This window comes from Perognathus longimembris, chromosome 23 (assembly GCF_023159225.1).
Source record: "Perognathus longimembris pacificus isolate PPM17 chromosome 23, ASM2315922v1, whole genome shotgun sequence".
Classification (NCBI taxonomy): Eukaryota; Metazoa; Chordata; class Mammalia; order Rodentia; family Heteromyidae; genus Perognathus; species Perognathus longimembris.
Window position 1 is genome coordinate 340,669 of NC_063183.1, and position 25,177 is coordinate 365,845.

The window sequence follows — 25,177 nt, forward strand, 5'->3', positions numbered from 1 at the left end:
TGGCCAGACTAGAGACCCTGTCCACCTCAGCTTTCTTCCAGCAGAAAAAGACTTGGGCCATTTTCGTGGTCTCTGTATAGACTGAAGAAATCACCCACATCCACTCTGGCCTGATTCAGCAGCCTCTGCCAGACTCTCAGGTCCCAACTCAGGACAGGTACTGCTTTCCTACAGTGCACCAGGAGTCCCCGGGGCCCAGCACAAGGGGGGAAAGGAGGTATCAGGGAAGGAGCCTGACTTTGCCAGCAGGTGGAAACTGCTGAGCCAAGACCAGCCCCAGGCGAAATCAGCACATGCAGGTATCGATCTGTTTGGGTATATTTCCCTAGCTCTGAAATGGAGCCTGATCTGGGTCTTTCCAGACCCCAAGCCACCTAGAGGTTTGAGTCCTTCAGGACCTGGGGTTTGAACGAAGCCTGTTTCTCACATGCCCCAGCCAGCCTGGAGCAGCAGACAACCCTGGCTGGGTTAAGAGGCAGATAGGACTGGACCGACAGGAAACTGCCTCCTTCTGCACCGGCATAACTTTGGTAAAGGCCCTTCCTCTCACCTGTAGCTCCCCTTCTTGGTCAGCAGCTCCTTGAACTGGCCGAGGGTGACTGCACGGCCCCTCACCAGGGTCCGGTAGGGAATGGGCTCACCGCAGAAGTAGTAGGCCACAACAATGCTGTCACATGCCTGGGCACTGCCACCACCTGCCTTCCTCTGCGATTTCATCCTGTGGCAGACAGAGTGGTAAACATCAGGCTAAGGCCAAGGTCCCAAAGGGTGCTTCCCATACCATGCCCTGGCTGCCACTACCAACAAAGCAGCCCAAGAGTGAGAACTTCACTCAGGTACATGGTGTCCTCAGGCACTGCCACCCACCATCATGGCTCTGAAGACCCTACTTTACCCAGTTACCAATCTGGTACCCAGTCCCATATAATGCTCACTAGGAAACATAAGTCTGATGTCCCTGGCCTTAGGTCTAGCTGATGAGGTGGGCACTCTCCACTCAGCCACTTCTCAGGAAGTCCAGCTCCTCACAATGGCCACCTCAGAACACTGGGCCCACCACTCTACTTTAGTACCCCATCTGCCTTTACTCTAGTAAAATTTAACCTCCTAAAACTTTTAAACAACTAAAGGGCAGGGAGTGGACAATGCAACTATGCAGGGATCTAGAAACTCAGCCCCACAGGCCAGGCAGGCCAGCCAGATCTCCAGAGTGAGCATGAGAAGCTGGAGCTTAGGGTTCAGCCTAACAATGCATCATGGCTCTGGGTTAGGGTGACACGCAGTGTCTCCTCTGCATCTCCCATCACCCTGGAACTACCCCAGGCTTCTTGGGTCCAGTCTTTGGGTATACTGTTCGTTTCAGAGTGAGCCTAGTACATAGGGGCACCTTCCCCGAGTCTGAGCAGAGCAAGCTGCCTTGGCACACGACTGTCCACTTCACACACTAGGCTCTCAGGTATCTGCTGGCTTGGACCATCCCTTGGAGGACCACCATGGCCACAAAAGAGAAGCACCAATCCGGGAGCTATTTCTTCAACAGACCAGGGGCCACCTGAAGAGCACCTCAGAGTGGAGGCACTGAGCACTTGGTATGCTGCTGGCTCATAGTTGGACCTTATAGACTCTGGACTAGGTGAGCAAGGCCTAAGGCCCAGGGGGATCCCATCCTCCTGCTTGAGCAGAAGCATAAGAAGAGAATGGTCAGCAATGACCACACTGCACATAGGGCCACATCAGGTAGAGGTGACAGAGTTCATTCCTGGCTAAGCAGACCTCATGACAGATCAATGCATCTCAAGCTACTGGCACCACGTCAAGAGAAATGTGCCTCAGGAGAGGCATTAAGTAGGGAAAGATGGGGGAAAACAATGGGAGGGGTGACATTGATCAAGATGCATTGTACTTATAACCTGACTTGTGGAACTGAAACCCCTTTGTACAGCTACTGATTAAATAAATTAAGGCTGGGAGCTGGTGTTTCACAAGCCTGTAATCCTAGCTACTCAGGAGGCTGAGATCTGAGAATTGAAGTTCAAAGTCATCCCAGGAAAATCTATGAAACCCTTATGTTCAATTAACAACCTGAAAACTGATAAAACAAAATAAAAATTTAAGAAAGATAATTCTGTATCAACTGTGGACTTGTGAGTCTATGCTGGCTAGTAAGCTTATAGGGCAGAGGGAAGGTGAAGGACAGGCCTACTGGTCAAACAGCACCACTATGGGCAGTCATCATCTCCTCTGATGGAGACAGGAAGAGAAGCTCAAACTTGGCAGGCCCTTCCCCTGCCTTGGTGCCTCTACAGACACAGTGCCAGTGCTAGAGTCCCAGGACAGCTCCACCTTGGAACCTGCCTCAGGGCCAGGCCAGGTGGTGGGACTGGGAGGACCCTGGGTCACACGTACTCTGTCTCGGAGAGCTCCAAGTCCGACACGGCTGGCACCACACTCAGCACTGGCGTGCACACTGGCCTGACACAGGTGCGTCCCCGCTGCATGACCGCCTGCACATACCTAGGGAACAACCCACGTCAGTGGGGAGGGGGCTGCAACCAGCACTGGGAGATACCAGGTGGCAGGCAAGGAGGGCAGGAACTAAAGTACCCACCCGGGGCTGGGGATATGGCCTAGTGGAGATATGCCTTGTATACATGAAGCCCTGGGTTTGATTCCCCAGCACCACATATACAGAAAACGGCCAGAAGTGGCACTGTGGCTCAAGTGGCAGAGTGCTAGCCTTGAGCAAAAAGAAGCCAGGGACAGTGCTTAGGCCCTGAGTCCAAGGCCCAGGACTGGCAAAAAAAAAAAAGCTAAAGTACCCACCCATCGAGAGCCACCACTGGTGTGAAGTGTGAGACACTTAAGCCTCTTGGAGACCTTATCACATAAGCATGATGTCACTCAGTTCAGGGCCCTGGAACACTCATAGGGGAACTGCTGATCTGGGTGCTGGGAGCTGCCCTTTTGTCCCCTGTTGAACATCTCCACACTGCAGAGCCCTGTCGGTAGCCTCTCCCTGGGGAGGCTCTTCCCATGCAGGTCCATGGTGGCACAAACCTCCCAAGGCCAGTGTGGACCCAGCTGAGGATGACAGCAGTGCTCCATGTGGACATCAGGGGCCTGTGATTGTGACTGAGGCCTGTCTATAGGGACTTCATCCTGCATGTGTTACTCCAAATGGTGTACTCTGACCTGCCTGGGATCAGCTTGATGCTTGTGGGCCCTGCACATCTCCACCCCAGGAGCCTGTAGCTAGCTGCTCATAAAAACTTCTGACATCAGACAAGACAAGCCAGTAACTGATTCCCACACACAGAGAGGCTGGAGGCACCAGCTGAAACCTTGCAGGAACCAGGCCCCCAGATATGGGACTAGAGTGGTTCTTGTAGCTCAGCTAGTATCAATGGCCAGAGGAAGAAAATCCCAACAATATCCATCATGTGGGGTGCAACCCTGCCAGAGCCACAGAATGCCCTGCTCCACAGCTGCAAAGCCTGTCAGGTCACAGGCCCAAGACATGTACCAATCTCAGCAGGAGTGTTTCCTGCACAGAGCAGGCAGAGTAAGAGCACAAGGTGGCATGGCCTTAGGGTTGAGATAGCTGTGACCTATTCTGGCCCCATAGCTGCTGCACACTCAAGAGGCCATGTAAGTCACAAGAACCTCTGATGACCAAGAGACACAAGCACACTTCCTGGGGCTAGAGACAGCCCATAGCAAGACAGACCAGGGATATACAGCTCCATGGGAAGCAACAACTTGGAGAAATGGGTTTGGATTCCAGGCCATACAAGACCAGGCTGGGTAAGAGGAGCCAGCAACTTCTGAGGGAAGAGTGGGAATTCTAGTGGGCCACAAAGTCCAGTGGAATGGCTGCAAGAGTGAGTTTCTCTGACAAAAAGAACAAAGAAACCATATTCTTGACTGGACAAAAAACTGTGCCACCCAAAAGAGGAGGGTCTCCCTGTGGCCTGAGCAATGCAATGTCCTCTTGAGGACAGAACAGGATTCAGCCGAGCAACAATGCAGTGAGTCCAACCACTCATACCCTGAAGGAAAGAGAAGGCAAGGAAGGAGAGGCTGTATTCCAGCGGAGTTCTGCACCTCTATGCCCTTCAGAGCTGCCCAGCGCCCTCTTGTGGCTGTGCTGTATGTGACTATCACTGAAGGAGGCCAAGATGCCTCAGGATGCCAGCCACAGCCCAGGTTGCCCAGCAGCTTTTGGCTATCTGTGTGCATGCCTGTCCCATCCCTGGCATGCTGGGAACTACACAGCTCCCTGGCATGAGCTGACTAAGGGCAGTGAGGACATTCACTGTTGTCCTCCCTCAACCCCTATCAATAGGGCCTTCTCAGTGGTTCTAGGTGGAAGAGGAGCCACCTATGCGGATCTCAGGGCTTGGGGCTACCTGTAAGGTAACCTCCTGCTTCGGACCCACCTCTGCTTGGAGGGCAGCTTGCTGGATCTCTTCTCTTCCTCCTCTAGACGCCTGCGGGCCTCCTCCAGCTGTGTCAGAGGGTTGGGGGCTGGGTTGGGGGGCATTGTGGGGTCTTGAATGAAGAGGTGAGAAGGCTGAACGGAGTTCCGCAGTTGAGCACTCACCCAGGGGTGCACAGCCCCAGGTCGCTCAATGGACAAGGGCCTGGAGCTCTCATGGGCCTGCTGCTTTCTGGTCCCAGAAGACCTTCAGGAGTAGGACAAGGCACAAGTGACCACAAATATCTGAATCTGACCACAGAAGGTGTATGAGCCTCCTCCAACTTCATGCACATGTCTCTTCCTCTTTCTCTATTTTTTGGTTGGTGGTGGGGCTTGAACTCTGGGCCTGGGCACTGTCCCTGAGCTCTTCAGTTCAAGGCTAGCACTCTACCACTTGAGTCACAGTGCCACTTCCGGTTTTCTGGTGGCTAAATGGAGATGAGTCTCACGGGGCTGGGAATGTGGCCTAGTGGCAAGAGTGCTTGCCTCGTATACATGAAGCCCTGGGTTCGATTCCCCAGCACCACATACGTAGAAAATGGCCAGAAGTGGTGTTGTGGCTCAAGTGGCAGAGTGCTAGCCTTAAGCAAAAAGAAGCCAGGGACAGTGCTCAGGCCCTGGGTCCAAGGCCCAGGACTGGCAAAAAAAAAAAAATCCCTGCCCTGGACTGGGATCCTCAGATCTCAGCCTTCTGAGTAGCTAGTATGACAGGCGTGAGCAGGCATGACAGGGTCGCGGCCCCCCCCCCCTTTTTTGGTACCAGTTCTGGGACTTGAATTCAAGGACTGAAGTCAGCAATATACGACCTGGTCAGTTTCAGTTCTGGCTTTTTAGTGATTAACTGAAGATGAGTCTCACAGACTTCCCTATCCAGGCTGGCTTCAAATCATAATTCACAGATCTCAGTCTCCTGAGTAACTAGGATTACAGGTATGAGCCACCTCTTATCTTCCAGGCCCGGCTTTTTGATAAATGTAGAAGAGTCTCAGATTTGTCTGCCCTGGTAACTGAGTTGCAATCCTGAGATCTCAGCTTCCTGAGTAGCTATGACTACAGGCATGGGCCATCAGCCCCTGGCTGTACTAAGGTTTTGGACTCAGGGACCTGAGCTCACTACACAATCTTCTTGAGCTATCATTCACATCCTTTTTTTTTATTGGGGGGGGGAGGGGATTTTTTTTTTTTTTTGCTAGTCCTGGGCCTTGAACTCAGGGCCTGAGCACTGTCCCTGGCTTCTTTCTGCTCAAGGCTAGCACTCTACCACTTGAGCCAAAGCACCACTTCTGGCTTTTCTGTGTATGTGGTGCTGAGGAATCAAACCCAGGGCTTCATGTATACGAGGCAAGCACTTTACCACTAGGCCATATTCCCAGCCCTGGGGGGGAGGGGAATTGAACTCAGGGCCTGAGCACTGTTCATGATTTCATTTTGCTCAGGGCTAGCACTCTACCAATTGAGCCACAGAGCCACTTCTAGATTTTTAAATAAATGTGGTGCTTAGGAATTGAACCCAGAGCTTCATGTATGTAAGGCAAGCACTCTATCATGAGGCCATAAAAGGCCTCACAGCCTTTTTTGCTTTCAATATATTTTGAACAAGGTTTCGTATTTTATACATGGGCCAGCTTCAACTGTGATCCTCTTATTTATTTACCCTTCTCGCATAGCTTAGATGACAGGTATATTTTACTGTGTCCTGTTTATTATTGGTTGAGATGTGATTTTGCAACTTTTTACCCAGGCTAGCTTTGAACCACAAATCTTGATGACTGTGTCCAAAGTAGCTAGGGCCAAGTACTATCTCAAAAATAAATAAATAAATAGATAGATAGATAAATAAATAAATAAAAGGACTTGCCAGTGGCTTACACCTGTAATTACAACTACTCAGGAGACTGAGATTGTAGAATTGTGGTTCAAAGTCAGCCTGGGCAAAAAAGTCCATGAGATTCTTAACTCCAACTAAACAGGAAAAACCTGGAAGTAAAGCTCAAGTGGTAGAGAGTTACCATTAACCTTGAGAACAAAAGCTCAGGGACAGTGCACAGGCTCTGAATCCAAGCCCAAGGAATGGCACTTAAAAACCAAAGTTTTTTAAGATTGATGGTTTTCCTTAATGGTAGAGTGCAAAGGCTCTGGCTCCATCCCCATGCCCAGCACAAGAAGTTAAAAAAACAAAACTGCATGTTCATGGTATAAAATCTAAAATATATAAGAAACTTAAAAATATAAACAATCCGGGGGGGGAAGGGAAAAGGGGAGGGGGGAGGGGGAATGAGGGACGAGGTAACAAACAGTACAAGAAATGTATCCAATGCCTAATGTATGAAACTGTAACCTCTCTGTAATTCAGTTTGATAATAAAAAAATATACATATATATAAATATGAACAAGCCAAAGTATCACAGCATAGAAACAGCCACTCAGTATATTGATATACTTCTTTAGCTGAGTAAAAACAGTTAAGAAAACAAATCATGGAAATACAAGTATACTTTCTTGGCCTTCCCACATAGTATTTCACAGCCTTTCCTGCATTATAAACTCTGAAACATGTCCTCTGCCCAACTTTCAACCTGTGAACGGAGCCAGTGATGACATTGCCCCAGAAGAGTGACAAGGTCAGTGGGCTCTTCTTTCCAGCAACACAAAAGCCCTGGGCCCTCATGGTACAACCCGTCTGAAGGCAGAGCCCCACTGCGATGTCTGTGAACACTCTCCCTCTGTCAATCACTAAACCGTTAGTTTTAGGGAAACAATCCATAGAGATCATTCCCTGAGTAAAATCTGTAACAAAAGCCAATTTGTTAAAACACACCTATGTAATCTCAGCAATTAGGAGGCTGATGCAGGATAGAGTTCAAGGCCAGCCTGGTCTACACAGCAAATTCCAGGTCAGCTTGAGCTAGAACGTATAGCTCTGTCTCACAAAAGGGAAAAGTAGCAGCCAGGCACTGCTGGCTCATGGCTAAATCCTAGCTACTAAGGAGGCTGAGATCTGAGAAGTGAGGTTCAAGGCCAAAAGTCTGTGAGACTCTTTTATCTCCAATTAATCACTTAAACATTGGAAGTAGAGCCTGTGATGCAAAATGGTAGAACACTAGCCTTGAGCAAAAAGAGCTCAGGGACAGCACCCTGAGTTCAACTCTCATGAGGACCGCCCCCCCCCCCCAAAAAAAAAAGGTTCAGGCAAAGGAGGAACATGGAACAGGACAGTTGAGGTGACATCCAGAAAGCCATCTTTTGTAGGTATGACCCTGGGGCCAGTGCTCTATGCCACCAGAGCAGCCACTGCCTCCTCAGGAAAGGGGAAAAGCAGGTATGAGGCAAACCTAAGGTTGGCTTACATAACTTCCAAGTGAAAGGATGCTCAGAAGGAAATACCTGATCCAGAAGCCAGAAATAACCTCCTAAGAGTGTCAGTGCTGAAAGCAAGAGGATGAGGACGAAGGCCTCCCCTGCATGCCCCATGTACTTTTGAGAGGAGCTCGCTGGGGGATGATACGACACTCTCCCACTCTGCAGGGGCAGGTTCTGGACAGAGCACTCACCCATGGCCGGCCTTTCGGTGTCTACTTATCTCCTTCTCCCCCTCGATGATCCACTGCATGATCTTCTGGTTCTTTTCCACATCGTCTGTGGAGCCTGGCACCTCAGAACTGCTGTTTTTCCCCAAGTCTGCCTTCTTGGCACTTCTTTTGGAGGACGCACCTGCCTTCCCACTGCAAGAGCAGGGCCTGGAGGTCATACTGGCCTTCCACACAGTCTCTTGAGCCCTTACAACCCAACAGAAGGGCCCACTGTGAAAGTCACTGCCTCCCAACATTCAAAAATGGGTTTGTTTTGTCCTCAATACATTGGAAGAAGCCAGGCACCAGTAGCTCACACCTGTAGTCCTAGCTTCTCATGAGGCTGAGATATGAGCATCTCAGTTCAAAGCCAGGCATGCAGGAAAGGACAAGAGACTCTTATCTCCAATAAAATAATCAGAAAAAGCCTGAAGTGGTGCTGTGTTAGAGTGTTAGCCTTGAGCAAAAAGAAGCTCAGGTATAGCACCTGGGCTTTCCAGAATTCAAGGCCCAAGAACAGGAAAAAAAAAATTACAAGACAAACCCTTAAAGATAAATATCTAGGCAGAGTTAGTGGCTGGGAACTAGTCTGACTGGGTCCGCTCTTCACCTTCCATCTCCCCAGACCCTGCTGGACACTCCTGGCTCCTGTGACTTTTACAGAAGGTGAAGCCTCCATAGGGACATGGCCTCCTGCTCTGGCCCACCTCCTGGTTGCCCTCATAACCATGGCACTGGCAGGAGGGCTCTGCCACCCCACTCATCAGGTGTGCAACAGAGCAGTAGAGAACTCACCTGAAGGTCAGGTCCCCAGCACTGGGGGTGGCACCTGTAGTCTCTGAGTAGCTGCGGGGCTTGGAGTGGGTGTGTGACTCTGGACCCCACGTGAAATTGCTCTGGACCCTGCGGGTGGCCTCAGCCTCCACCTGGTCCTTAGGCCTGGATGCACTGTGGTGAACATGGTGGTGGATATGCCTGTGGTGGTGCAGGCCAGTAGACTCCAACTTTGTTCCTGACTTGGATGCATGCTTCCCATGCCCTGGGGCCACACTCCCCAGCACTGCCATCTTAGCTGTGTGCCCACTGTCAGGGGAGCGGTGACCTGGCCCAGGAGACTGGCAGCCAGGTGTTCTCATGACTCGCTGCACATGCTCATCCAGAATGCTTTCAGGGTTCTCCTCATGGGCATCTCGCAACCCAGCACAGCCCATGTCCACATAGCGGGGAGGGCAATGGTGCCAGGCTGGAACAGAAGGCAGCTTATGACTTGTTCCTGGGGGCCCAGAAGGCAGCTCACCATCCTCTCCTTCCTCCTCCTGTGGGGACAGAGTGCACTATCAGAATTGGTCCTGTGTGCACACAGAAAACAGGTAGGAAGAGGACTGGTCCAGCAACTGTACTGTGGTCCTGGGGGTCACAGAAGGTATGTTCCTGCCTAGAGTGTGGCTGGACCACAGAAAGCACAGAATACTCCCAGGAGCAGTGGAGGACAGGCACACAGGGGATAGGGGCCTTGTGGCAGCTGTGACCACTGGAAAAGCTCTGTACAGATTTTACTTTGTCTCAGTAAAGTTTACTTTTCTTTCAACAGTTTTCTTTTCTTTTTTTGTGCTGGTCCTGGGTGCTGTTCCTGAACTTTTTGCTTAAGGCTAGCTCTCTACCACTTGAACCACAGTTCCACATGTGGCTTTTTGGTAGTTAATTAGAGGTAAGAGACTCACAGACTTCCCTGCCTGAGCAGGCCTCACACCACTATCCTCAGATAGCCTCCTGAGTAGCTAGGATTATAAGTGTGAGCCACCAGGGCCTGGCTCAGTTGTCTTATTTTAATATAAACATTTTTAAATATTGAATACTAAAATTCCTTGAAAATCCAAAAGTACCTAAATGCAATTAGAACCAGTATACCAGTCTCAGCAGAGTGCACAGACTAAGAACTCGTCTGTTGGTGCCCAGAGTCTGTGTGAGGGACAGAGAGAGGCCCCTCTGAGGGGCCTGTCGGTCACTTGCCCACAGGGCTTGGGGACTTGAAGATAGTTCTTAGTTGGAAGGTCTATGAAAACGTGTAAGTTTTGATGTTATCATCTTGAAGACAGAAATAAGGAAGGAGGAAACTCTAAATCCACAGGGCAACCTTGGGAGAGACATATGTAGGAACTAAATCACAGTATTTGTTCATTTACTTATTTTTAGTGCTAGAGATGGAACCCAGGACCTTGCACATACAAAGCAAGTGTTCTACCATTGAGCTATATCCCCAGCTCCAAGTACAGGGTTTTGAAATGTTTTGTGTCAATCATGTGGCTGATGGCTTTTCACTCTCTTCTTGGTTTTTCATTTCTCTTATTTTATAGTAAGTTAAAGTATGAGGGAGTGGGAATGTGGCTAAGCCATACAGTGCTTGCCTAGCATGCATGAAGCCCTGGGTTTGATTCCTTAGCACCACATAAACAGAAAAAACGGGAAGTGGTGCTGTGGCTCAAGTGATAGAATGCTAGCCTTGAGCAAAATGAAGCCAGGGGCAGTGCTCAGTCCCTGAGAGGGGAAAAAAAAAGTATGGGGTTAGTCCTTTGAAAAGGAGGGACTATAAGCTACCACACACACACACACACACACACACACACACACACACACACAACTACTACTACTACTACTACTACAGAATTGTATGCTGTGACAGCCTGGAGTCACATTGCCAGCTGTCCAGCAGATAATCTGCATCCAGGATGAGGCAGGAAGAGAAGGCCATGGTGAAGCCTGGGCAGCAGGTCCAGAAGCTGTCTCAGACCATCACACATGGATACCCATCTGAGCTGGAGGCCATCTGACCAATGTGAGAGAAATATAAGAGATGTTTCATTTTAACAATTGTGAAGTCAAAGAACACCACTCTCTGAGCCTTGGCACCAGACTCACTCCTGAGAACTGTTGGGCTGTCTCTAGAGACAGCACCAGAACCTGTCACCCTCCTTGCTGCTAGGGACAGAGCCACTCTATCTGGCGACCAGGTCTAGGGCTCAGATACCAGGAAGTCAGTTCTGCCTGTATTTGTCTCACCAAAGCATGAGACACACTACAGGGCAGAGGACACACTTTTAGTGGCCACACCACCCCATGGAATCCTTCCACAGTGGCAGAGGAGCCATGACATCTGAGAACTATGTGAAATTTCAATGAGCAGGGATAACTCTGAGGGAGGAGGTGGCCCAACATGGAACTTAAGAGTGGCGTGTGTGTGTGTGTGTGTGTGTGTGTGTGTGTGTGTGAGAGAGAGAGAGAGAGAGAGAAAGAGAGAGAGAGAGAGAGAGATATGGCTCCAGTGTACCTTAGATCCACTATTCACTCACAGAGGACAAGGCACAAAGATAGTTGCTTTATAAATAACCACACCTTCAAGTGCTGGGAACCTTAGGCCTCCTGGGAGGTAGCCACAGGTGTCTCCTGACCTCTAAGAAGGGGGCTGCTGAGGCAATCACTGGGGCTTAGGTAGCAGGAAAAGGACCAGGCCAGAGCCCAAATCTTAAGGGCAGAGGATGAGAAGTGACCCTGCATTGAGAGATACAGCAAACAACAGAGTGAGGACTTTTTTTTTGCCTGTCTTGGGGCTTGAACTCAGGGCCTAGGCACTGTCCCTGAGCTTCTTTTGGCTCAAGGCTGGCACTCTACCACTTGAGCCACAGCACCACTTTCAGCTTTTTCTGCAGTATATGGTACTGAGGAATTGCACCCAGGGCTTCATGTATGCTAGGTAAGAACTCTACCACTAAGCCACATTCCCAGCCCAAAAGATTTCTTCAAGTCACCCTAAACACAGGATGTTTTAGCCATAGGAAGGTGACAGTGTTGACTCCACCCTGGTGCTTGGCCCACTCACCATCCTAACACGCTTTAGCCGCTCCTCCAGTTTCTCCTCAGCTTCCCGGGTGCGCTGGACAGCCTCTAGGCGATGGATGAGCTCTTCAGCAAATTTCTGTGGCTCCACACGGATTTCCTTTGGCATTCGGTAAGTGCGCTGCAGTGAAGCAGGGATTAACAAGTTCACTCCACATCATGGACCTTGCCCTGCTCTGCTGAGTGTACTACTAGAACACTAAACATGGAGGATTCGTCTTAAAGATGTTTTCTCTTCCTCTGTCACATGGGCACCAGCTTCTCTACCACTCTTCCTCTTCTCCCAGAAGCATCCCAATAGAGATTAGTTTCCTTCTAGCTGATGGTCAGGGCCCAGTAGGCAGGGATATGATGCATACATGTTATGAATCTGAAAATGGGCAGCAGCCAGGGTCTCACCAAATGTGTCCTGCACCAAGGGACTCCCAACTTGTTCACAAAAACTTTTAAAAGAGCACCAAGACTACAGTCAGCATAGCACACATCCTCTTCAGGTTCTGAGGTGGTACAAGCCTACGTCACCTTCAGGACTTCATCCCCTGGCAGCAACCAGAGTGATGCCTCGTCCTGATGATGCCACTACATCCACATGTACGATGCAGAGTGGAGGGGATGGGGAGGTGTTTGGAGTTGGAGGATGTCAGGATAGACTGTTATAGGAATAAAATTGAGTATACAAGAAAAACTCTGAACTGGGCGCTGGTGGCTCACACCTGTAATCCTAGCTACTTAGGAGGCTGAGATCTGAGAATCAGGGTTCAAAGACAGCTCTTATCTCCAACTAACTACCAAAAGCCAGAAGTGGCTCAAGTGGTAAAGTGCTAGCTAGCCTATAGTGAAAAAAGCTAAGGGATAGCACCCAGACCATAACTAAGTTCAAGCCCCAGTACCAGGGCACGCGTGTGCACAAATGCACATGTGTGCTTACACACACACACAAAAGCAAATCAGGTAAACAGGTGCCAGTTGCTCATATCTATAATCCTAACTACTCAAAATGACACACACACACACACACACACAGTATCACTCATTTTGGGTAAGTGGACACCTAAATTAAGCCCTATCTGTGCCAAAGAATGATTGGAAGGTGACACATACTTCTCAGAGATAAGAATAACCAAGCATCCTTTCTTCTCAACTACATATACCACTGTCCCGCTCTGAAATTGTAGGTTCTACCAAAAAGCTAAGAGTCCTTAGTTGGGTGCCAGTGGCTTATACCTGAAATGCTAGCTACTCAAGAAACTAAGGTCTGAGGACTGAAGTTCAAAATCAGCCCTGACAGGAAAGACCAAGAGATTCTTATTTCAGGGGCTGGGGATATGGCCTAGTGGCAACAGTGCTTGCCTCGTATACATGAGGCCCTGGGTTCGATTCCCTAGCACCACATATACAGAAAATGGCCAGAAGTGGCGCTGTGGTTCAAGTGGCAGAGTGCTAGCCTTGAGCTCATATGGTGATAACCACTACTCAGCCACTAAAAGGGTGTTTTGGCCAGGTACTGGTGTTTCACATCTGTACTCCCAGCTACTCAGAAGGCTGAGATCTGAGAATCATAGCTCAAAGCCAGCCCAGGCAGAAAAGTCTGGAGGCACTTATCTCCAATGAACCACTGGAAGTATTGCTATGGCTCGAAAGTGGTAGAGTGCTAGACTTGAGCAAGAGAGCTCAGGGACAGTACCTAGTTCAAGCCCTACAACCGACAAAAAAAACAACAGAGGAATGTGTAGCTCTGTGGTAGCCTGGGGGGCTCTTTTGGACTAACTTCCACTGGCGTTTATCACACCACTCTGCTACTCCAGAATTACCCAGATCACAGGCTATGCCTCACCCACTAGTTGGTACCATGGTGGCCCACTCTGAGTGATGGGACCAATGTGTATTCGCAACAAGACAGTGAGAGGCTGTAGGGTAATACTAATACTCACAGGAATGTGAGGTAGAGGCACCCGCCCATTGACCTGGATGCTCTCCTGCACCTCCCTCCGGTGCTGCTTACGGATCCTGTATGGGGGGATTCCATCCCTGTGCAGAGGAAAGACATCAGGTTAGCTCCAACAGGAAATAAGGTCCAGTGGAGAATCAGAGTGGTTCCCAGCCCCACCATCAGTCAGCTGGTAATGCAGTGCCATAAATGTACATGGATGCACATGCACTTGCACAGCACACACATGCATACAATTCTTATGTGATAGCAAAGAACAGCCATGGAGTGTTTTTGCTACCTAGCATTTTATTGGATATTTTGGTAAAGTTCAGCTGTGCAAGCCTTATGTGTATAACCTAGGGTCAACCAACTGCAATGCAAGGCCTTCTGAAGGCCTGATAGCTAAGAATGAATTCTATATGTTTAAAGAGTGGGAAGGGGGCTGGGAATGTGGCTTCATGGTACAGTGCTTGCTTGCATGAAGCCCTGGGTTCAATTCCTCAGCACCACATATATAGAAAAGCTGAAAGTGGCACTGTGGCTGAAGTGGTAGAGTGCTAGCCTTGAGCAAAAGGAAGCCAGGGACAGTGCTCAGGCCCTGAATTCAAGCCCCAGGACTGGCAAAAAAAAAAGAGTAGGAAGATAGAATGTGTGACAGAGACTGCATGCAGTTGCAATGCCTAGAGTATTTATTTCCAGTTCTTGTGGTAATGCTAAGACCTCACTTTATTGCCAAGGCCAGGGACATAATGTTCAGACCAGAAACATCTATCAGGCTGCAAGAAGAATGGCAAGACAACTCCCAGAGGAGGACTGTACATGTGAGAGGTGACACATGGAACTCCAGTAACTTCAAAAGAGATATTGCCAAAAAAAAGCCAACTCTCCATTCCCATACTCTCAGAGTAGGACACTGCAAGTACAAGAGGCATGTCACAGGGACAGGGAATGGACAGGTCTATTCCCATGCACTTGGACTATATGACACTGGATAAGAATAAGCTCCTACTGCCATGACAGCAGGGGACATGAAGGCTCAATTGTATAGTCAGTGGCTTGGTCACTGAGCTGCAAGTCCTGGGTCATCCTTGAGCTACGAAGAAAACAGATTCAGCTTAGAACAGTCGCTTTAAAATTTGTCTCCTAGGGGCTGGGAATATGGCTTAGTGGCAAGAGTGCTTGCCTGGTATACATGAAGCCCTGGGTTCAATTCCTCAGCACCACATATATAGAAAAGGCCAGAAGTGGTGCTGTGACTCAAGTGGCAGAGTGCTAGCCATGAGCAAAAAGAAGCCAGGGACAGTGCTCAGGCCCTGAGTTCAAGCCCCAGGACTGGCCAACAACAATAAATAAATTAATTAATTAATTAAATTTGTCTCCTGAGTTTCTGGTCCTCCTCATCTGACACAAGATTCTATGCTGTAAAAAGGACAGGTACAGGGCTGGGAATGTGGCTTAGTGGTAGTGCTTGCCTAGCATTCATGAAGCACTGGGATTCATTCCTCAGTATGATTGATATAAACAGAAAAAGCCAAGAATGGTGCTGTGGCTCTAGTGGTAGAACACCAGCCTTGAGCAAAAGCAACTCAGGACAGTGCTCAGGCCCTAGTTCAAGCCCCAGGACTAGCAACAACAAATAAGGACAGGTACAGAATAGCAACCAGTATCCCAAGGGACTTTGCAGCCAAGCAGTCTTTCCAAGTCTGCCTTCCCTGTCCTGCCACCTGAGGCAGATGGCTCATCCAGCTGCTGACCTGTACCTACTATCAAACTGAAGCCCTGGACTATAAAAACTGTGAGGAAATGGAAGCCAGATCTTCTTGCTGGGTGGCTCTAGGGTCTGTCTAAGCTTTGCCCCTAGGTTCTCCTCTCTAAAGGGCTCCAGATAGCCTTGGCCTCAGAAAAACTTCAGTGCCTGGCCTGGGCTGTTGTTTGTGGTTTTGGTACTAGGGGTGGAATCCAATGCCTTACTGAGGTGCATAGCCAGCCTAGTTGAGTTCTGAATGACATAATCCACAGAGCAGCCTGCCTATTCTTCAGGTGCACTTGAGTTACAACCTAGGAGAACCAGAAGACAAAGCCCAGGCAGCGGAGTAGAAGCTGATCATGGAAGCATGTGACCAGGAAGAACAAGACTTACACGCTGCTGTCTGTAAGGGACAAGGTATCAGCATCACTGGACAAGCTCTGCTGCTCACTGTCATTGGTGCTGGTAGCCGGGGCCAGAGCATAACCAGAGTTGACATAGTAGGGGTTGACAGGCTCCCGCCAGGATCCATACCTGTGAACAAGGAAGGCACATGAGTGGCAGCAAAGCAACATCCTCTTGTATTTTGCCAGACCCAGGGCTTGAACTCAGGGCCTGGGTACTGTCCCTGGGCTTCTTTTGCTAAAGGTTAGCACTCTATTGCCTGGGCCACAGCACCATTTCTGTCTTTTTCTTCTTATATGGTACTAAGGAATCAAACCCAGGGCTTCATGCATTCTAGGCAAGCACTCTACCACTAAGCCACATTTGCAGCCCAACATCCTCTTATTTTAATCTGTATTTTTACACTTACCTGGATTTCAACGCAGAGCCATCTGTCTCATTCCCTGTCCCCCTGTCCTACCCAGTGGAATGGTTTAAAGCCCTAGATATATTTCCACATCTACCTTCTGCTGTTTGGAAGACATCTAAGTCTTCTTTTATAGCTATAGATTATCATTTGGGTTTGGTTTTTCCCACAGGTAAATAGAAACAGCTATCTTTCCTTAAAAAGCACCCTTAGAAGCTGTGTGCCAATGGCTCACACCTGTAATCCTAGCTACTCAGGAGGCTAAGATCTAAGGATCATGGTTTAAAGTCAGCCAGGGCAGAAAAGTCCCTGTGAAACTCATCTCCAATTAACCACCCAGAAACTGAAAGTGGTGTTGTGACTCAAGTGGTAGAGCACTAGCCTTGAATACAAAGATATTCATAGACTTGGCTCAGGCCCTGATGAAGCCCCACAACTAAAAAAAAAAAAAAAAAAAAAAAAAGTGAAAGTATGGAGAGGGGCTGGGAATGTGGCCTACTGGTAGAATTCTTGCCTAGCATGCATGAAGCCCTGGATTCGATTCCTCAGCACCACATATACAGAAAAGTCCAGAAGTGGCACTATGGCTCAAGTGGTAGAGTGCTATCCTTGAGCAAAAAGAAGCCAGGGTCAGTACTCAGGCCCTGAGTTCAAGCCCCAATACTGGCAAAAACAAAACAAAGAGATGGGCACATGCTAAATCTCCATCCTTCAGACTGTCAGTAAGCACCCCATGCAGGAGGATAGAGCCTTCCATGAAAACATGTCCATCCTGCCTTCCTTCTCACTCACAGGAAGGTGTGCCTTTCATGTGCATGGCAAAAATCTTCTCCACATGATCTAATGTGAAACAAACTCTACTGTGGACAGAAGTCCCAAGGTCAAAAGAGGAGGGACGAGGACTCACATGAGAGAAAAGAAAGGAGAGGGAAGCCACCATTTGCCTGCTTACCAACTGAACAGAGTCGCTGACTCTGGGGATGTAGTAACCTGAAAAACATACCACTTGACTGTGACAGAAGCATTCTGCCAATGACATGTAAGAGGAATATCAGAAGCTGGGTGCTGGTGGCTCCCACCTGTAATCCTAACTACTCAGGAGGCTGAGAACTGAAGATCACGGTTCAAAACCAACTCAGGCAGAAAAGTCCCTGTGAGACTCTTACCTCCAATTAACCACTCAAAAACCAGAAGTGGAGCTGTGGCTTAAAATGGTAGAGTGCTAGCCTTGAGCAAAAGAGCTCAAGGACAGTGCTCAGGCCCAGAGTTCAAGCCCCAAATGAATGAATGGAAATATGTTGGTATCAAAGGACCTGCTCAAGGGACAAATGAAAACCATCAAGGACCCTATGTGCTGTAGTGCTTCCCTGAGAGCAATGTATGTAGGATGTGCTTCTCCATGTTCCATGTATATGCATGTAAGTATACACAATGAATGCATGTCTGTATATTTAGCGTGTACACACATCTGTGCTGTTCACACAGGAACACAACCACAAAGAGAAATATACAGCATTGTGTGGCTCATTGAATTCCTCTTTCAGAATCTTTGCATTTTCATTTAAAATTTCTAGAAATAAAAAACAAAGGTAGCCAAGCACTGGTGGCTCACGCCTATAAGCCTAGCTACTCAGGAAGTGGAGTTCTGAGGATGGCAGTTCAAAGCCAACCTAGGCAGGGAAGTCCTTGAGACTCTTATCTCCAATTAACCATCAAAAAAGCTGAAAAAAGCTGTAGCTCAAATGGTAGACCACCAGCCTTAAGCAAAAAAGCTCAGGTAGAGGCTGAGAATATGGCCTACTGGTAGAGTGCTTGCCTTATATACATGAAGCTCTGGGTTCGATTCCTCAGCATCACATATATAGAAAAAGCCAGAAGTGGTGCTGTGGGTCAAGTGGTAGAGTGCTAGCCCTGAGCAAAAAGAAGCCAGGGACAGTGCTCAGGCAGAGCTCAGGCCCCAGGACTAGCAAAAAAAAAAGGCTCAGAGACAGCACCCAGGCACAGGGGCGCGGGAGCGCGTGCACGCATGCACACACACACACACACACACACACACACACACACACACACTAGGAGTCCACACAAATATGACCAAACAATTTTTTTTTAATTTTTATTAGCTTACATTAAATGGGGATTTCACTGTTACATGTTTACAATATGTTACAGCCAATCTCACCCACTACTATTCTATTAACTCTCCTATACCCTATTTCCCAAAGCAACTGCAATGGGTTCTATTGTTCTATTTTCACAGATGCAATCTACTTTAACAGTATTTATCCTCTTCCCAAATGGTTTTTGACAAAAGTGCAAAAGCAATTAATTCAATGAGGAAAAGAGACTTTTCAACAAATGGCTGTGAGCACTAAATACTGAATAATCCATAACTTTTATTTTTTATTTTTTGGCAGTCTTGGAGCTTGAACTCAGGGCTTGAGCACTGTCCCTGGCTTCTTTGTGCTCAAGGCTAGCACTCTGCCACTTGAGCCACAGTGCCACTTCTGGCCTTTTCTATATATGTGGTGCTGAGGAATCAAACCCAGGGCTTCATGTATACTAGGCAAGCACTCTTGCCACTAGGCCATATTCCCAGCCCCTAATCCTTAACTTTAAATGCCACTCTTGGCCACATCACGCATGAATTTACCTCTGGGCTCTCTTCTCTTAAGCTGACTGGACTAACCCTAGCTGCTGGCTCTCTATAGGGTGTTGTAGCAGCTTCTCTTCTAAGAATGGCCTGTGCTGTTCCCAGGGGCTGGAACAACTGATCACATGCACAGGCCAAAAAATAAACCTCAATCTATGACTCACACTTTCTATAAAACTGATCTCCACTGTTACTGGGCATTTTCAAACCTTATCTGCCACTAACACCTCCAAGACTCCAAAGCCCCATGCTACTGGGCTAACCAAATGATCTCTGTTCAGCACATATGCCTAGGCAGCCTACTTATGTCACTAGCACCCAGTACTCCTTTCTTCACAACTCCACCATATGCACAGACACCAGCTAGTGCTCATGCCTCTGTGAGAGTCAATGTACCTATAACAGTACACACCACTCACTCATAGTGCTTTAAATCCTCTCTACTCTTCATGTTCACTCCATCTAGGCTACCTGCACCTTGCTCCATTCTTTTCTCTGTTGGACAGTAAGTACTTTGGGTCTTCCCCTGTGATTTCTTCACACAAATCAACAAAAACAGTCATCCTAAAAATATTTGGCAAATTCATTCACACACTATCTTCACACTGTAAAGTTCACATACAGATTGCATACTACAATTTCTATTTACTTTTTTTCTTTTTTCTTTTTGTTAGTTCTGAGTCTTGAACTCAGCCTGGGCGCTGTCCCTGAGCTTCTTTTTACTCAAAGCTAGCACTCCACCACTTGAGCCACAGTGGCACATCCGGCTTTTTCTGGGCTGGCTTCAAACTGTGATTCTCAGATCTTAGCCTCCTCGGTAGCTAGGATTAGAGGTGTGATCCACTAATGCCTGCCTATAATTTTTACTTGTTTGTTTTTTCCAGTCCTAGGGCTTGAATCCAGGGCTAAGGTGCTATCCCTGAGCTTTTGTGCTCAAGGCTAGCGCTATACCACTTGAGCCACAGCTCACGCTCCAGCTTTTTGGTGGTTAATTGAAGATAAGAGTCTCAAGGACATTCCTGTTTGGGCTGGCTTCAAACCACAATCATCAGACCTCAGCATCCCAAGTAGGATTACAGGTGTGAGCCATGAACACCCTGAACATCCAGTAATTAAACACACCTGTAGGGCTGTGGTGTGGCTCAGAGTAGGACCCTAGTGCAGCTAGCTTAAAAGGCAGGAAGTGCAAAGAACATTGAAAGCACTGGGACTGCTGAGGGATTGCTTGATCACATACTTATCTCCTGAGGAGGCCTCCAAATGCAGTAAGCACCCTCTGAGAGCATGGGATCAACAGGAGGGGCTGTCTGGCACTCTAATTTCGGTGTATTGGGAGATGACTGCTTTAAGAAGCAGAGGCTCGGAGCTGGGAATATGGCCTAGTGGTAAAGTGCTTGCCTCGTACACATGAAGCCCTGGGTTCGATTCTCCAGTACCACATATATGGAAAATGACCAGAAGTGGCGCTATGGCTCAAGTGGCAGAGTGCTAGCCTTGAGCAAAAAGAAGCCAGGGTCAGTGCTCAGGCCCTGAGTCCAAGGCCCAGGACTGGCAAAAAAAAAAAAGAAGAAGAAGAAGCAGAGAAAGAAGCCAGGGACAGTGCTCAGGCCCTGAGGCAAGCTCCAAGGAGGGCCAAAAAAAAAAAAATTAAACCCTGCTGGTCCAAGACAGCCTTCAGCTTTCTGCAGTTGAGATGGCAGCAGTGAGTTCAGTGCTTAACTGGAATGAAAGCAACATGCAGAAGAGCCTTGTTGCTAAGAAAGCAGGTAAGCCAGAGGGACTAAGCCATTGCCCGTAGGTCATTGTGTCTGACCCCTTCCTTGAGCCTCACTGTACAGATTAGCTCCTGCCTAAGCATGACCAAATTCAGCTCTTTCCACCTCAAAGAATGAATCTGCATCCTGCCACAAGAACATACCCTGAAGAGAATGAGCACAGCTTCCCTCCCAGGTTCAACACCATCCTTCCCGCAGCCTCCACCATCCCTGAGACCCAAGGGACAGGAGCCCACCCCAACCACACTATACAGTCTTTGTATATATATGTATACAGTTGGGCTCTGCCCCAAGGATTAGGTAAGCAGACTCAGCCACATCTTCAGGTCTTACATTACAGCCTTGGATCCTGACAGACCAAGATAAGAAAACTTCTAAAAGCAGCTTACTAACATCCAATCACACATAGAAAATAGGAATAACAGTGTGTCACCACCATGTTATGTTCATTAAGTGTTCTGATGCTGTTCACTTATGGATGAGTGTCATTGGCATTTTGACACTGTCTACTTGTGAACACACTATCTGTACAAAGCATCATGGACAAAGCACCACCAATGCTCTGATGCTGTCCATTCATGAACAACAGCACTGTGGATGTTCAGACAGTCCACTTGTGGATGACAGTGCCATGGATGTCAGACACTGCTTTCAGTGATGACAGCGCTGTCAATGTCAGACACTGTCCATTTGTGGATGACAGTGCCACGGATGTCAGACACTGTGCTTTTTGTGATGACAGTGCTGTGGATGTCAGGCACTGTGCTTTTAGTGATGACAGTGCCGTGGATGTTAGACGCTGTCCATTTGTGGATGATAGCGCCATGGGTGTCAGACACTGTCCATTTGCAGATAACAGCACTGTGGATGTCAGAAACTGCTTTCAACGACGACAGTGCCGTGGATGTCAGACACTGTCCATTTGTGGTTGACAGTGCCGTGGATGTCAGATACTGTGCTTTCAGCGATGACAGCGCTGTAAATGTCAAACACTGTCCATTTGTGGATGACAGCACCGTTGGTGTCAGACGCTGTCCACTTGTGGATGACAGTGCCGTGGATGTCAGACACTGTGCTTTCAGTGATGATAGCGCAGGAGTACCAGACGCTGTCCATTTGTGGATGACAGCGCAGTAGATGTTAGAAACTGTGCTTCAGTGATGACAGTGCCATGGGTGTCCATTTGTGGATGACAATACCGTGAATATCACACTGTTCATTTGCAGATGACAGTACCGTGGGTGTCATACATTGTCCGCTTGTGGATGGCAGCGATGTGGGTGTCAGACACTGTCCATTTGTGGATGGCAGCGCCGTAGATGTCAGACACTGTGCTTTCAGCAATGACAATGCCGTGGATGTCAGACACTGTCCAGTTGAGGATGACATTGCCCTGGGTGTCAGACACTGTCCATTTGTGGATGACAGCACTGTGGATGTCAGACATTGTGCTTTCAACAATGACAGTGCCGTGGATGTCAGACACTGTCCATTTGTGGATGATAGTGCTATGGATGCACTGAGCCTGTCTACTCGCAGATGACAAAGCTCCTACAGTCAACAGCACACCTATAATTCTAGCTACTCAAAAGGCTGAGATCCAAGGACTATGGTTTGAAGCCAGCTAGGACACAAAAATCTACAAGACTACTACCTCTAATTAACCAGCAAAAATGTTACACTGAAAAAAAGCTGGGTGCTAATGGCTCACACCTGTAATCCTAGCTACTCAGGAGGCTAAGATCTGAAGATCACGGTTCAAAGTCAGCCTGGCAGAAAAGTACATGAGACTCTTATCTCCAATTAGCCACTGCCCTTACAGCTAAGTACTACCCAGTTGAAGTAGCTAGCCCACAATGCCCTTTTTGTATGTGTCGGTGCCAGTTCTAGAGCTTGAACTCAGGGCCTGGGTGCTTTTTAGTGGTTAACTGGAGGTAAGAATTTCATGGAATTTTCTGTCAGAGCAGGCTTTAAACTGCAATCCTCAGATCTCAGCCTACTGAGTAATTAGGATATAGGTGTGAGTCACCAGCACCAGGCTCCACATTCACTTTTAACATGGCAAAGATGGCTTATTACAAACAGAACAAACTAAAAAATAAACAGCAGAGCTGCTATTATGACCAAGAATTGAAAAGTGTGCTGCTGGGCTGACACCAGAGGGTGGGCCCGGCAGCTTTTAGGAGGCAAGCACTCTTGCCACTAGGCCATATCCCCAGTCCCCCCGGCAGCTTTTAGAATTAGAACTGAGCTATTTTTTCCCTGCAGCCAGCCTTCAAATTTAGAGTTTGGTTTTTTTTTTTAATTATTTCAATAGGTATTATTTTATATGATCAGAAACAAAGGCATTATGCCTTCAGATTCCTCTCCTAAGAGTTACAGCTATCTTTTTTTGTTGTATTCATTTATTTACTTATTTATTGCCAGTCCTGGGACTTGAACTCAGGGCCTGAGCACTGTCCCTGAGCTTCTTTTGCTCAAGGCTAGCACTCTACCACTTGAGCCACAGCGCCACTTCCAGTTTTCTGTTTATGTGGTACTAAGGAATTGAACCCAGGGCTTCATGCATGCTAGGCAAGCACTCTACCACTAAGCCACATTCCCAGCCCTTTTGTTTTATTTTTATGAGACGAGGTCTTACCATGAAGCTCAGGCTGGCTTAGAACTTCCTATGTAGCCCAGGCTGGACTTGAATTTGTGATCCTCCTGTCTCTGGCTCCTCCTGAGTGCTAGGATTATAGGCCTGTGCTACCATGCTTGGGCCGGTAGTGTCATCTTTTTATTTACTTTTGTTTTTATTCTTTTGTGTCAGTCCTGGGGCTTGAATTCAGGGTCTGGGTGCTGTCCCTGAGCATTTTTACTAAAAGCTAGCATTCTACCACTTGAGCCATAGCTCTATTTCCAGCTTTTTTGGTGATTAGCTGGAGATAAGAATCTCACAGACTTTCCTGCCCAAGCCGGCTTCAAACCATGATCCTCAAATCTCAGCCTCCTGAGTAGCTATGATTACAGGCATGAGCCACTGGCACCTAGGTATTTGTGAACCAGTACTGGAGCTTGAACTCAGGACCTTGTGCTCTCACTTAGCTCTTTTGTTCAAGGTTAGAACTCTACCACTTGAGCCACCTCTCCATTTCTAGCTTTTTGCTGGTTAATTGCTGATAAGAGCCCCACAGACTTTCTTCCCAAGCTGGCTTTAAACCTCTATCTTCAGATAACAGATCTGAGCTACCAGTGCCCTGCTATAGTATCATCTTTTTTTTTTTTTTTTGCCAGTCCTGGGCTTCAAGTATACCAGGCAAGCGCTCTTGCCACTAGGCCATATCCCCAGCTCCCTATAGTATCATCTTAACAATGTTTCTAACTGGAGCAGGCAAGTAGCTCACTGATAGAGCATTTGGTTACCATCCACAAAGCCCTGAATTCTATGCCCTGTACCACAATAAATAATGTTCCTTATGCTTTTAAGGTTTTTTGTTTTGTTTTGTTGTTGCTTTTTTTAATTTGCTTTGCCAGTCCTGAGGCTTGAACTCAGGGCCAGAGCACTGGTCCTGGCTTCTTTTTGCTCAAGGCTAGCACTCTACCACTTGAGGCACAGCTCCACTTCTGGCTTTTTCTGTTTATGTGGTGCTAGGGAATTGAACCCAGGGCTTCATGCATGCTAGGCAAGCACTCTACAGCTAAGCCACATTCACAGCCCCTTATTTTTTTTTAACAAGTCAAATATTTACTTTTCAAACATCTTCAGAAAGTTCTTCATATACAAACAAGTACAGGAGAGAGGAAAAAGCATTCAAATTCAAGCCAATTTATTTGCCCAGCAGCTCTATGAAACATAGGCGTCAAAATGCCAGAGGTGGCTCGCGCCCTGGCAACCAAGAAGCACAGCTGATATAGTTAGGTAGGGTGGCTGCGGAAAACACTGTGGGATGATAAGACAGCTGGGATCCTAGAGCGGCATGAAAGTAGTGGGCACTGAGAAAGTTATTCCAAAGAGGTCTCAATGTGCCCAAAATGTCCAACTAGGTTAGGTTTTAACCAGGCTTCCTTAACAGGTTTAAGTTTATGGTACATTCTTTCCTAAAAAAACTTGCTACCTAAGGGTGCCAGTAGTTCACCCCCAGGAGGCTGAGATGTGAAGGTTCAAAGCTAGCCCCAGAAAAACCCCAAATGCTTATCTCCAATTAGACAGCAAAACCATGGAAGTGGAGCTGTGTTTCAAGTAGTAGAGCACAAGGCTTGAATGGAAAAAACAAACAAAAGAATGAGGCTCTGAGTTCAAGGAAAAGAAATACATAAATATCATTTGGCCAACTACAATAA

At 47.8% G+C, this 25,177-nt stretch overlaps 1 protein-coding gene across 2 annotated transcripts in view; it reads right to left on the reverse strand.

Moving 5' to 3' along the window:
* Positions 1-25,177, reverse strand: part of Axin1 (axin 1) — a 34,911-nt gene that overhangs the window by 1,045 nt on the left and 8,689 nt on the right. Inside the window, exons 3-10 of one of the 2 annotated variants that reach the window (XM_048333264.1) lie at positions 16,012-16,152; positions 13,873-13,969; positions 11,925-12,062; positions 8,846-9,366; positions 8,033-8,203; positions 4,440-4,685; positions 2,407-2,514; positions 551-718 (exon numbers count right to left, since the gene is read on the reverse strand). In XM_048333264.1, coding sequence (XP_048189221.1) covers positions 551-718; positions 2,407-2,514; positions 4,440-4,685; positions 8,033-8,203; positions 8,846-9,366; positions 11,925-12,062; positions 13,873-13,969; positions 16,012-16,152 — 1,590 coding nt within the window. The remainder of the gene's footprint in view (positions 1-550; positions 719-2,406; positions 2,515-4,439; positions 4,686-8,032; positions 8,204-8,845; positions 9,367-11,924; positions 12,063-13,872; positions 13,970-16,011; positions 16,153-25,177) is intronic. The other variant, XM_048333265.1, reaches the window with a different exon arrangement.